Source organism: Clarias gariepinus, chromosome 11 (assembly GCF_024256425.1).
Source record: "Clarias gariepinus isolate MV-2021 ecotype Netherlands chromosome 11, CGAR_prim_01v2, whole genome shotgun sequence".
In the NCBI taxonomy this organism is placed as follows: Eukaryota; Metazoa; Chordata; class Actinopteri; order Siluriformes; family Clariidae; genus Clarias; species Clarias gariepinus.
The window spans coordinates 8,415,473-8,429,708 of NC_071110.1; the positions used below are offsets into that span (position 1 = coordinate 8,415,473).

Genomic DNA, 14,236 nt, shown 5'->3' on the forward strand with positions numbered 1-14,236 from the left:
TCCCATGGCATCTGAACTTCGGCTCACCTTACAAAAGATTTAACTGTGTCAGTAGAGGGGAGTGATAGGGGCCATTTATATTAATTCCTGTCCTCAACAGACATTGTATCTGTATGTTGTCATTAGCAACTTCTATCTGGTCTCCACAATAGCTTGCAATAAGAAGTTATGTACACAAAGATAAAAACAAATCAGCTGCATCAGTTTCACTCTTGATACCCAAATATATGAGGACTTGACATTATGCAATTATTGTTTTAAATATTTTTACAAAATCCTCATATGAGGACCATTGGGTACTATTATTTTGACAAATTCTCATTTGTTTAAAAACATTCATAAAGGTCATAGTGAGTTGAATGGACCTGACAGAACTCCTGGACGTTAAAGTAACAGTTAAATAAGAAATTAAACAGACAAATTAACTGCTTTTTCTCAAAACTGCTTAAAATACTTTCAATTATTTAAAAAAGAACTAGTTTTTAGTACATTTGAACTTAAGAGTTAAATACATTTTTATTTCTTCTGTGTTATATTTAAAACAAATGCATTTTGCCAAATGCTGTAGCTACCTATTGAGGCTCAAAGAGTCTGAAACAGAAATCACTTTGAGCATTTTCTAATAATTTTGTGTTTAAATTTGCATAATACAATGAGTAATTAATCTAAACAAAACCACATTAGTAAAGGTGAGGAAAGAAATCAATATATTTTGTTAAATTTAACAACAATATAAAAACACATGATAAGACAACATAACACAATATAATAACAATTTAGTTTTCTCATTCATTCATTCTCTATACCGTTCATCCTGTACAGGGTTGTGGTGAAGCTTGTAGCCTATCCCAGGAGACTCAGGGCACAAGGCTCGGATGGGATGCCATTCCATGGTGGGTAACACAAGGAGACACTTACTCACACACCACGGACATTTTGGGAATGCCAGTTAACCTGATCTGCAGGTCTTTGGATCAGGGACGAAAACCGGAGTACTCATAGGAAAATCACCAAGCACAGGAAGAACGGAAACAAGTTGTAATGTTGGCAAGTCCGTTAGGACATCTACTTTATGCATGACACTTTATGCATGAATTTTAGCGCCTTTAAATAGATTAGAAAATTCCAGAAAAGTATATCATCATTTAAAAAGCTTCTGACAGGCTGACATCATTTGAGGTATACAGTACATGTGGATGTATTTCAGAAATCCGAATAATTCTGCCAAGAGAAATAGACCTCCACAAGTGTGGTTTATATTTGGGAGCAATTTCCAAATCGATTGGGGTACAAGATCATATAATTTAGAAAGGAAACATGTTTTGTCTCATATAGGTGAACATACTTTGGTATAAAAAAAGTAAAATTATATTCCAGAACAGCAAAAGTTCTTGTGAAGACACTCGAAGAAACAGGTACAAACATATCTACATCCACCATAAAACAAGACTACGTAACCTGAAAAGTTAAGAAGAAAGCTACTGCTGCAAAAACACCATCAAAGACCAGACTATGATTTGCAGCTGCACATGGGGACAAAGATCTTACGTTTTAAAACTCAAACAAATTTGCAGTCAGGTGGGTGGAAGTATGTTATCTAGGTTTTCACATTAGTCATGATCAGGTAAGTCACCAAAGCAGCATTTGTGGCCTCTTTAAAAAAGCAATAAATTTTTTGAGACAACCTGGCTAGTACTGTAGGCCTAACTATTCAAACACTGTTATGTGTTTGACCTTTGCTCAGGTGAAAGCGGTACTTTGTGGCGGCCCACCCACCTCCATAAACATTCTGTAGTGCAGTGAGACACCATTGACTGCATCGAAGGGGATTTTCAGACAATTTAATAGATCAATTATGCACCACTTGATGGAAACTACGGTAGCCCAAAAGGACAAATCATCTTTCCTGTATACAGATCTGGGCCCGGTTTCTCGAAAGCTTCTTATCGCTAAGTAGTTCTTAAGTTGTAACTTAACCTCTCTCTTAACGTTATGGCGCATTTTCCGAAACGTTCTTACGCTAAGTATCTCTTAGCTAAGTCACACGTTCGTAAGGTTGGTTTGGACCAACCTTAACTCATTCTTAGCGTAGTTTCAGCTCCAGACGCTAGTCGCCGCCACTGAGCAGCAGTCTTTAAATATCAGCGGTGTATGGAAGCACATTATGGCACGTTATCAAAGTCATATTAATGATGGAATATACTTCAGACATGTTTATGAATTTTATTTTATTTAATATCAGAACTAGTAAAGTGACTTTTAATTAGCCTATTTCATAATATTTCATTATTTGAATAGATAGAGCAAAACCATAACCATATGTGACATAATTGAAACTCATCAGAAACGGTCTCAACACAATAATAATAATAATAATAATAATAATGCTAAATAATTTGCATTTAATGTGCCTATCAACTCACAAGGTTACAAAATTACATCTATTTAAATAAATACAAGCTGGAATCGGCAGTGATAGGGGGCCACTCTGAATCACTCATCATCTATACAACTTTATCCTGTTATCAGGGTGACGGGGGGCCTGGAGCCTTTTCCAGGAGACTTAGGGCATAAGGTGGGGTACTCTCTGGACAGGGTGCCAAGCCATTGCAGGGCACACACTCATTTACACAATACAGGCAATTTTTCAAACCAGTTAGCTTAATCCGCTGGTCTTTGGACTGTGGGAGGAAATCGGAGTAGCCGGAGGATGCCTAGTAAGCACAGGGAGAACATGCAAACTCCATGCACACTGATACGGGTAAAGACCCAGGACCCTGGAGGTGCAAGGCGATGGTGCTAACCACTACACCACTGTGCCGCCCTGGTAGTGGTCCACTTTTATAAAATATTAAATTTAAATATTTTATAAAAATACCAAGGAAAATGATTTTATTTTTTAAAATAGCATAATAATTATGGGTTTTGTATAAAGTGATTAAAAACAATACAACATACGTTATGATAAGAAAATTGTGATTTAGGAAAAATGGTAATGTAAATTTTAGAATTCATAGAAGCTTACTGGATCCGTGCACAACCTCTATTGGACAAGCCTTTTTCTGAATATGCCGTTTTCACAGTGGTGGGGCTGAGAAAAATAAATCTTCGTTTATTAATCAGCACGCTGAGTTTTATAAATCCGCACGCTTGGTTTAGTAGACTGCACGAATGGTTTTAGGAATCTGCATGCAAGGTTTAGTAAACTGCGCACTCAGTTTAGTATTTAGTTTGCACAGTTTGTTCCGGTGTTATTTTTTTACCAAATGACCCCTGCGGTGCTCCGTAGATGCGTGTTCATAGAAAAACAACTAAATTATAACACTCATAACCTTTTATTCGGGGTAAAGTGACTAATGTGCCTAATTTTTTTCAGCCAAGGTTCTGTTTCACTGAATAATATATAACTTTTTGTGAATATGTAAGACCTATTGACACCTGGCTCAGGTGACACCACACACACACTCAGATCACAAAGAGTGGCAACTCCCGAAAAGCAGATCAAAGTTCATCAGCACGTAATTTCCACTAAACAGCGGAGCATTTACTTACATCAGAACACACGAGTCGTTCACATCAATTTATTATCAGTAGCTTATGAGATATACATTTAAACAATTTATTCATACAGATGTACCTGTTTTACAGGGAAATTCACAGGGTTGTCAATGAACAATTTACCCTGAAAAAGAGCTATATAAGAACAGTGGCATCTGGCACACCTAAAAAATAAGTGCAGAAATAGTTTTATAGTCTAAATAAAAATGTTTTTTCTAAACTTGGGCTCAGGCATTTAGAACATTAATTGTTAATGAAACAGGAATTTAAGTGTTTTCTAGTAAAACACAAACAATCAAAAACAACCATAACAAACCTTTAAAGACATCACTCTAAAAAGCCTTTTGTCACACATTTCAGCAATGTGTAAATATTTATTGTCCTAGTTTATAAAATAAATAAACAATGAACATCACACTTACAAATAATTGTTTTCTTATGACTGAAAGACCTTTTTACGGAAGAAGGTGTGGATGTTTTGTTGAATTTCCTTTGTTCTCAATCCATATATTAGAGGATTTATAAAAGGAGGAAATATCATCACAGACGCACCAAAGACCCCTCTTAGGTACTTGGGTACATTATCAAATCTGTGGGAAATTAGAGCAAAAAGTAAACTAAAAACTAAACATAAGTAAACCACTAGGTGTGTACCACATGTCTGAATTGCTTTTCTTTTTGCATCAGATTGTCTTTTTGAGACACATGTGATTAGAATATGGATATATGTAAAAAACATTATAAACAATGCTAAACAGCTCAACAAAACTGACACAGAGAGTCCATAGTAGTTGTTCAGCCTTGTGTCACCACATATTAGCTTCATCAAACTTGGATTATTACAGAAGGAGTCAACAATTCTGGTGGTACAGATCTCTTGACGGTAGTTTAGGGCAACTATGGAACCTACTGTTGCAACATCCGTGGTCCACACTGTAAGGATTATTTTCAACAACTTATTTGGAGACATAACAGTGTTATATTTTAATGGGCGGCAAATTGCAATATACCTGTCATAAGCCATGGCCCCCAGAATAAGAAGTGTTCCAGACCCATACAAGTGGATAAAGAAGGCTTGCAAACAGCATGCAGAATAAGTAATCGATCTATTCTGTGACAGTAGAGTAGACATCATGTGTGGCAAAAGGGCAGATGCACCTACCATGTCATTAATTGGCATGTTAAACAACAGTATATACATAGGTTTATGAAGTTTTTGGTTGAAAGCAATTGTTAATAGTAATGTAATATTGAAAAACAGAATAGTACAATAAGTAAGAGTTCCAAACATAAACACTGGTAGGATATAAGATGGAGATATGTCTAGAGCTTCCAAAGTAAGAAGAGTTGAATATATGGACATATTGGAATCCATTATCTTTAATGATTTTCTGGCAAGAAAAAAGTCCTAAAACAGATGTTATACAAAACAGTATAAAATAAATGTTATGCAAATAAATACGCAATTTCCAAAATATACAGTTGTTCTAAATTAAATAGCTGTTTTAAAATACTCTTAGATTACTTACCACAAAAGTGTGATCACCGAATTTATCAAAATAATGTACAATTTACCATTAATGTATGAGGTTATAAGATGTTCAGTATTTTTGAATATGAAAAAAAGATGTCATCATTTACCTTCTCTTGCCATTATTTATACACAAAGAATGTATGGCCAGTCCTTTTTAATGCCCAAGTGACCTATTTCATAATTAGCCTAGCTGTGTTGGAAAGCAATAAATTTAATATTTAACCACTTCGTTATCTGTTTTACTGTTGTACTTTAATATGCAAATCATTGTATTTTTTTTTTTTTTATAAAGAATCCTTTTTTTATTTTAGAAACATTTTTGTGCAAACAAACAGCTCTGGCTAAAATCTTTGTCAAGTTTTCCTCTTTTAAGTGTCACATAGGTAGGTTTCATCATTCATCATGTAAATATCAGAAGAGTCAGGATATTTTAGGTGTTAAGCAATACTTTAAAATACCACATGATATAAGTATGGTTCACGAACATGATAGATAGATAGATAGATAGATAGATAGATAGATAGATAGATGAGTACTGTAATAGAAAAATCACATTTTAATTATATATTAATTTTGATCTTTGTAGGACTGTAAGTGTGCCACGTAGACTATAGAAGCTTTAAACCTGTCTGATGACCATAGAAAGACAAAGCAGAGAATAGAACAGAAATAAACTGATTGTAGTTGCTTTTGAATAAATGATAAGGTGAGGACATCTGGTCTGGGTCAGATAAACAGTCATCAGTTTAAATGTAGGAACTTCATGTACAGGGCAGTGATTATGTTAGCAGAGATGTTTGTGTATAAAATGGGACAGATAAGAGAAAGAGGTCACCTTTCTCCATGCTGCAACTGTTTGCTGTATGAGACTGGTCTATCTACAGAAGTTTAAAATAAAACCTTTGTTACTTTGCTCTTACCCATGGTATGAATTACTTGTCTTTATAATGTTTACAGAATTTCCACCACAGTACTTTACTAATCCCAAATGGAAATTGAGTAAGTAACCAGGAAACAAGAATTGCAATAAGGGAGAAGGGGGAAAACAAAAAAAAAGTAACAATTTAAGGTGATTTAATGAGGTAAAAACTGTCAAATTTAAGGTGCATTAAATAGGTGGAAAAATGCTATCAAGTAATATGTATTACTAAAAATACTAAAAATACTGCTTCTATGTACACGTGAATAATGATTGTATATACAGGTTGGAATGAAATTGTACTGTAAGGTGCACCGGCAAGTAGTAATGGAGAGAATAACACAGCAAGTATATAACCAGCAAATACTGATAAAAAAAGAGGATGCAATGAATGAAGGATGTGACTATAGTGCATTGAAGACAGAATGTATATGAGCATATTTATTATGATACCAGAGAAGGAGATCCCTCTCCTTACACAGGGCCTGTAGCGTTCTTTGTCACAGCGGAACTGGACCCAGCAAGATGTGGAGGGGATGTGAGGTATTCTCCATGATGGTAAACAGTTTGTGTAACATCCTTCTCTTCACTACAAGCTCCAAATATTCCAGTGGAGGGCCCAGTATTTAGCTAGCCTTTTTGATAAGTTTTTTAATTTCTTAGTCACCCCATATAGCACTGCATTGTTGGCCCAACGTCAGCAAAATTGTGGTTACCTTTTTTCAGAGCTCTGACATCAGGCTAAAGTTGGGCAAATGGCAATGCATATGCTGGGCCCATATTGTCATTAGTGGTTGGTCCAATGTCATTTTGTCCATGGGCTCACTGTTGGCATAATGGGGGGGGGGGGGGCAAAGATAGGTTGGCCCAACACTGGTTCAGTACTGGCAAGGTTGAAAATCAGCTGTGCAGCAGGCTCTCTCAATGATGCCATCACATCAAAAGGTCATATGAGGGTTGGTTACCAATCTAGTACATAAATAATATTGAAAGAACTATATTTCTAACTCGATGGACCCTATCTAACACCCCATTTTCTTTTTATGTTTTTTTAAAATGATAAATGTCAAATACATTGTACTTTGTGCTTAACTGTACTTTGTGCTTAACTGTCAAACAGGTCACTAGATGGCCATATAGATTTGTTAGGTGTGTATAGTAGACCACTTTTGTGCTTCAGGTAATGCTGCTCCACTGACTACCACCGCAGGTATATTTTACACCTGTGTGAAAGACTGCAATGTGCAAATTATTTGAACTTTCTGTTTTAATATTGCAAAAATAAAGTACCCAAGGAAGTTTCTCTTTTAATACACCATGTGTTTAATTAAGATATGTAGGTTGGTAATGACTAAACTAAATGTTTTATTTTGAAATCTAGCTTTATTTTTAGAGATTTAAAAAAATCCAACCACCAGTTATATAATCACACAGTACCCCCAGGTGTCTCTAGTTGATTAACACTAGAAGCGCCGAGCACCGGTCATTTGACCACTATGGGGAAGAAAAAAAATAATACTTCACACTCGATCAAATTCCACGACCCTCCTTTCATGACTTTTCCTAGATCTGTGAGCTTAAGCACCCTGCATGTTTACATTTTCAAAATTGCACCAGTAAAAGCCAGTATAAAGCTATTTTGCTCATATTTACATGAAATCGCTGACAGCTGCGCGCCGGTCATGCCGTTTCCTGCCTTTTTGAACCTGCAATTCTCATTGCTCTCAGCAGATGGCGCAAGGGATCGCGAATAGTATCTACCTATCTTTGCCAATTGGTGCTCGCTGCAGAGCCAAATGGGAGGAGCTGGAGCTCCAGCTCCGCCTCGCTTGATCTAGTGGGCGGGGCTTGAGACGGTAAGAACACTGTACTTTAAAGATAAACTTTACATTGAAACATCTTACATTTATCGCTGTCTCGACATGACTATGGTTGCTATGTTTTCACACCCTTGAACAGAAACGTTAATCAGTTTTTTTTTCGTGTAACTAATGCTAGCATTCTCCCATCTCCCATGCTACATTTTAGCATGTGTAGTGTTTATATATAATTATAGATTTTTTTAATTATTATTTTAGATTAACCTGTACAGATGCATCAGACAATACTTTTGCGAGGACAGGATCCCCTGCTGTCTATCCAGAGATGCACAGTGTGCTGCCAAAAATACCACTGTACCTACTGTAAACCTGTTTTACAACCATTTGCATGAGCTCCGGAATCATGTAGCTAATCACATGCGAAATGCAGTTCAAGAAGAAGGTATGTGTGTTGTGAATAATTTTAATTGTAGTACTGTGCGTGTGAGAAACACATTGTAGGTGCATGTTATTCACAAGTTCTGACGCGTGTCTTTAGTTACACAGTGTCACTGACGACATCAGACGTTTCGTTGATTTCTTTGTCTCTTGTTTATTTTCAACATCAAAAACAACGGTTGTTACAGTTTCTTGCATAAATCCACTGTAGTCACGACGAGTCGCTTGCTGTGTTCTGTAGCTTCGATAGATTACAGTTACAACAACTTATTTTACTGTATTCCTTTTAGCTTACTGTCTCACGTTATCACGGTCAAAAGCTTGTGTGCTCCAAACCTTTCTGTATCCTTCCGTGTCTTAACAACAACTACAACTAACGTGCGTGATAGACATGGAACTGCATAACTGTGGGATGATGTCACAGAACAACACATGAAATGATGTCACAATACAAATTATATTTATGATACTTAATGCTTAATGTTTAACTAATAAACTGAAATAAGATAAACAACAACAAATCACAAGAATGAAATATGGCCCTTACATTTCCAGACCCTAATTGACAGGCAGGAAGACTGACAATTACACACATTTTTTGTTTTGTTGTTTTTTCTTTTTTTTTTTAACGGTTTAACTTAAGGTATTCATATTGCTGCGTACCAAATGAAAGGAACATGACTACTTTATAGGGTAATTAACAGTCCATTTCACATATCAGGCACAGCTTATCGATGGGTCTTTCCAGGGTACTGGTTTTAGTTTTGACCAGTACACGTCTCACAAGTCCTTTTTTATCAGGGAACACTTTCGTGATCCGTCCGATGACCCATGAATTTCTTGGAGAAGACTCATCAATTATTAGAACTACGTCTCCAATCGAGAGGTTTTTTCTCACCTGAGACCATTTTTGGCGCTCCTGAAGCAAGGGCAAGTATTCACGCACCCATCGCTTCCAGAATAGGTCGGCAAGATACTGAATTTGCTTCCACTTGCGTCGTGCGTAAGTGTCCTCTTTTTTGAAAAGTCCAGGAGGCAAGTTTGGCTGTTTTTTCATCAGCAGCAGGTGGTTAGGTGTCAGGGGCTCCAGGTCTGTGGGATCGTTTGTAGCGGTGGTAAGGGGACGGTCATTTATTATAGCTTCCACCTCACACAGAAATGTGTGCAAGCTCTCATCGTTTAGTGTTTGTTCTTTTAGTACAGACCTCAAGATTTTTTTAACTGACCTTATCTGCCTTTCCCATATTCCACCGAAGTGAGACCCAGCAGGAGGATTAAATATCCATTGTATCCCCTTTTGCATGAGGACGCCTTCAATTTTTGACTGATTCCACTGTTGGATAGCTTTACGCAATTCAGTCTTAGCGCCTATGAAGTTTGTTCCATTATCACTTCTCATAACTGACACCTGGCCTCTTCTGCACATGAAGCGTCGAATAGCGTTTAAGCAGGAGTCTGTATCTAATGACTGCGCGACTTCAATATGCACGGCTCTTGTTGTCAGACAAGTAAACAATACGCCATATCTTTTAACATTACTTCTACCCCGTTTGACCTCGAAGGGTCCAAAATAGTCTACCCCTACGTTAGTGAACGGTGGGTGATCTGGTGTTATTCTATCGGGTGGCAGTTCTGACATTTTTTGTTCACTATTCTTCGCTCTGATCTTTCTGCATGTCACACAACTGGACAGAAACTTTCTCACAAGGGAATTTGCTGTCGGAATCCAGTATTTCTGCCGCAATTTTGAAAGCATATAATTCCTTCCACAATGTCCGACCTGTTCGTGAGTGTTTCTTAAGATTAAAGTTGTAATGTGTGAGTCTTTGGGTATAATGACAGGGTGTTTTGCATGCTCAGGCATTGCAGACCTACCAAGACGTCCTCCTACTCTTAGCACTCCATCCTGCATTACTGGATCTAGTTTGGAGAGACAACTGTTTCTTTTTACGGAAGCATTACCCTTTTGTAACATGGAAATTTCGTCTTTGAATTTTTGGTTTTGAACGAACTTAATGACTTCGTTTTCTGCCCTTGTTAAGTCCTTAATTGATAGAGACTTATGGTTTTCTATTATTGAGTTGTTTGCCTGTCCCTTAATCCTTTTCGTTCTCTGTTTAAGCATGTCTTTAACGCAAAGAATCCAGGCAACGGATCTTTTTAACTTATACCAGTCGGAGTGATATTTAATCAGTTTACTCACGGCATCTGTGCTCTCTGTAGTTTTTACGAGATTCGCTGAGGCTGAGTGTTTAATCTCAATGTCATCCTCTTTCGTCGACAGATCGTGAATGTTTTCAGGCCATTTACTCTCTGGTGTTTTAAGAAAGGGCGGACCATGGATCCAATTGTTGTTTTTCATGAATTTTTCACAGGAAACTCCTCTGGAAGCAGCGTCGGCTGGGTTTTTTAAAGTGTTGACGTACCTCCACTGCTGTGGCTTGGTTGACTCTCGTATGATGGAGATTCTGTTAGCGACAAAGGTTTTGAAGCGAAGTTTTTCATTAACAATGTATCTCAAAACAGTTGTGCTGTCGGTCCAAAACACAGAGTCCAGCAGTTCTATTTCCAGTTGACCTTTCAGCATTTTGTCGTTGTTTACGGCGACCACTGCCGCTGTCAATTCCATTCGGGGGATAGTAGTTTGTTTCAAGGGCGCTACGCGAGAATTCCCCATCATGAATGCACAGTGTGTAAGTCCATTAGCATTTACTAACCTAATATATGAGACAACTCCATATCCCATTTCACTTGCATCTGAGAAGTGGTGAAGTTGTGCTGTATTTGTGACTCCAAAGTCAACTGGTTTTACGCATCTTGCTACACTAAGCTCAGACAATTGATGCAACTCTTGTAGCCAGGCCCTCCATCTTTTTATAAATTGTTCGGGAATGTCATCGTCCCAAGCGAGTCTCTCTTTACATAACTGCTGCATTAAGATCTTAGCTGGCAGTATGACTGGTGCAAGGAAGCCTAAGGGGTCATAAATTGAACTAGTGACTGACAAGATTCCTCTTCTAGTCACAGGCCGCTCTTTTAAACTAATCTTGAACTTGAGCGTGTCTGAATTAATACACCACAGCACCCCTAGAGCCCTCTCAACAGGGAGTACGTCTTTACTCAGATCTAAGTCCCTCATGTCTTTAATTCTCTCACCCTCAGGGATGGAGGCTAGCAATGTACGACTATTACTTGCCCACTTGGTGAGGTGAAACCCTCCACTTGCGCACAGTTTGGTGAGATTACTATATAGCGCAACTGCTTGACTATGACTAGAGACAGACTTCAAGCAGTCGTCTACATAAAAGTTTTTAAGTACTGTGTTGACTGCCTCGGCAGATGCATTGCTGCGGTTTTCTTCTGCTGTTTTCCTAAGGGCGAAGTTAGCTACACTTGGAGATGATTTTGCACCAAACAAATGAACAACCATTTTATACTCAACCAAGTCCTGACTCACGTCTCCTTTCGGCCACCACAGGAAACGCAACAAGTCTGTGTCCTTTTCCGGAACTCTGACCTGATAGTACATGGCTTCCACATCTGCCATCATAGCAACTTCTTCTTGTCTAAAGCGTGCGAGCACCCCAATGAGTGAGTTTGTCAGGTCGGGTCCCTGCAGAAGCTCGCTATTTAATGATATTCCCTGATAGCTAGCAGCACAGTCAAAGACTACCCTTAGCTTTTTCTTTTGAGGATGGTACACACCATGGTGAGGTATGTACCACACCTGCCCGTCTTGTCGACTTAGGTGGGGTGTGGGGACCTTGACTGCATGACCCTTTTCAAACATGTCATTCATGAAGTTTAAATACTCTTTGTGAAAGGAGCGGTTATGCTTAAACTTCCGTTTGAGGTTCAGTGCGCGCTGCATGGCTGCGCTTCGGTTATTGGGCATTTGAATAGCTGCTTTCTTAAATGGGAGACCGATGTAGAAGTGATTATCGGTAAATTGCAGGGAGTTAGTTACAGAGTCTAAAAACTGATAGTCCTCTTGTGACAACTCAGCTTTGTCATCACAGTTCCGTTCAGGAAAATCATGGTTGTACTGTTGTATCAGCATTTGTTCCACACTTTCGATGGAGACTCTGTTGACTGCAACGCTCACTTGCTCATTGTTACATGTGCCTTCCTCGACCGACTCTCGAAGAGGTCCATTTATGGTCCATCCAAGAGCAGTCTTTACTGCATATGGCCCATTGTGCCTGCTGTTAATTACTCGCCATGGTTCTAGGAGCCTGTGCTCTTTGTTACCTATGAGAATTTCAACTCCAGCATTAATGTAAGGCAGTTTTACTTCGCTGAGGTATGGCCACTTATCAATGTCGTGCTGTTGTGGAATATTTTCCACTGAGACTGGGATACTCTTTTGTGTGAACACTTTGGGGAGTTCAACAAAGGTGTTTTCTTCCAGACTGCTAACCTCTAGATCAGTAAGCACATAGCTTTTTACTTGTTTCTTCGCGTTCAGGGTGCTTAACATGATGTCAATTTTTTTACCTTGTACGTTTAATCGCCTTGCTAGTGACTCTGTACAAAATGTAGCAGAGCTACCTGGGTCCATAAAGGCGTATACTTTTACTGTCTTGTTGCCTTTTTTGGACTTTATTTTAACAGGTACTATGGAGAGAATACAGTCATCTCCAGCCCTGATACACGCACTCGTTTCGTGACTCGCTGCAACAGGCAATGTTTGAACTGGTTCGGTTTCGTCAGCCTTTGCGATCGCTTGAGCTGTGTCTTTTGCTGCAATGTGTAGCATGCGAGGATGTTTCTTTGAGCACAGCTGACAGGTAATTTTCTTCGTGCAGTCTTTGCTTAAATGTCCTTTTACTAAACAGCCAAAGCAGAATCCATTCTTTTTTAGAAAGTCCAATTTGACCTTATATGTCTCATTGTTAAACTTGTGGCATTCGTCTAGGGTATGATCTTGCTCACAGGATGCACAAGGTTTAGTGAAGGCACTAATAACTAATGCACCACTACTCTTTACTGTGATTGAGTCTCTATGAACTTTACCAACCTGTTTTACGCCGGTCGCAAAGCTGCTGCCCCTCTTTTCTTCAGTTTTTTGCTTGAATCCTGGAGAGGATTTGCTGCTGTGTTTTTTACCACTAGTCGTTGTACCACTAGTCGAAACGTTCAGGTCTCCAAAGAGTGGGTTGGACATTACCTTTGCTTCTCGTTCTACGAATTTCATCAGCTGCACGAACTTAGCTCTTTCCTGATTGCGCTCCTCGTACTTGTATACGTGGCTTCTCCATTTTTCACGCAATTTGTAGGGCAGTTTTGAGGCAACACCTCTCAAGTTGGTAGCATTGTCTAGCTCATCCATGTAATCGATGCTTGACATGGTATTGTAACATTCTACTAGGAACAGGGAGAAGGTTTTTAGCGACTTTCCGTCCTCTGACTTTATTTCCGGCCAGTTGAGTGCCTTTTGCATCAGCGTTGTAGCGATTATTTGTCTATTTCCGAAATTGTCATGTAACAGTTTCATAGCCTCTGCGTAGCCACGATGTTCTGGCATGAGCAGGCAGCTTCTCACTAGGTTCTTAGGCTGTCCTTCAGTATACTGCTCGAGAAAGAACAGCCTATCATGATTGCTATCAGTGTTGGTTTCGATGGCGTGTTTAAAGGCTCTTACGAAGGACGTGAACTCAAGAGGGTCACCATAGAATGGAGGAACGTTGCGCGAGGGTAAGGAATGTTGCCTCTGACTCTTTGCAAACATTTCTGTAAGATCTGCCTGAAGTGGCATCCTACCCTGAGGCTCCACTATGTCAGTGTTGTAAAGTGAGTGTTCGTTACCTTGGGTGGGCCGTTCCATTAGGGTGCTTGACATTATGGGTTTGGCACTCACTGGCATGCTTAAGTGGGTTGCTCGGAGGCGTGATGGCAGCTCGAGGTATTCCGTTGCCGAACTGTGGTTGCAGTGGTCGTTTTGCTCTGGTTCCGAGGGGCGTGCAC

At 38.9% G+C, this 14,236-nt stretch overlaps 1 protein-coding gene across 1 annotated transcript; it reads right to left on the minus strand.

Annotated features, from left to right (window-relative positions):
* Positions 1 to 3,994: 3,994 nt before the first annotated feature.
* On the minus strand, positions 3,995 to 4,933 carry LOC128533601 (olfactory receptor 52B2-like). The gene has a single exon (XM_053507888.1). It carries the CDS (start codon positions 4,931 to 4,933, stop codon positions 3,995 to 3,997), a length of 939 nt encoding a protein of 312 aa, XP_053363863.1.
* Between the last annotated feature and the right edge of the window lie 9,303 nt (positions 4,934 to 14,236).

Excerpts from the sequence above, each read along its gene's own strand:
- LOC128533601 (XM_053507888.1), bottom strand. The coding sequence starts at position 4,933 with ATGGATTCCAATATGTCCATATATTCAACTCTTCTTACTTTGGAAGCT.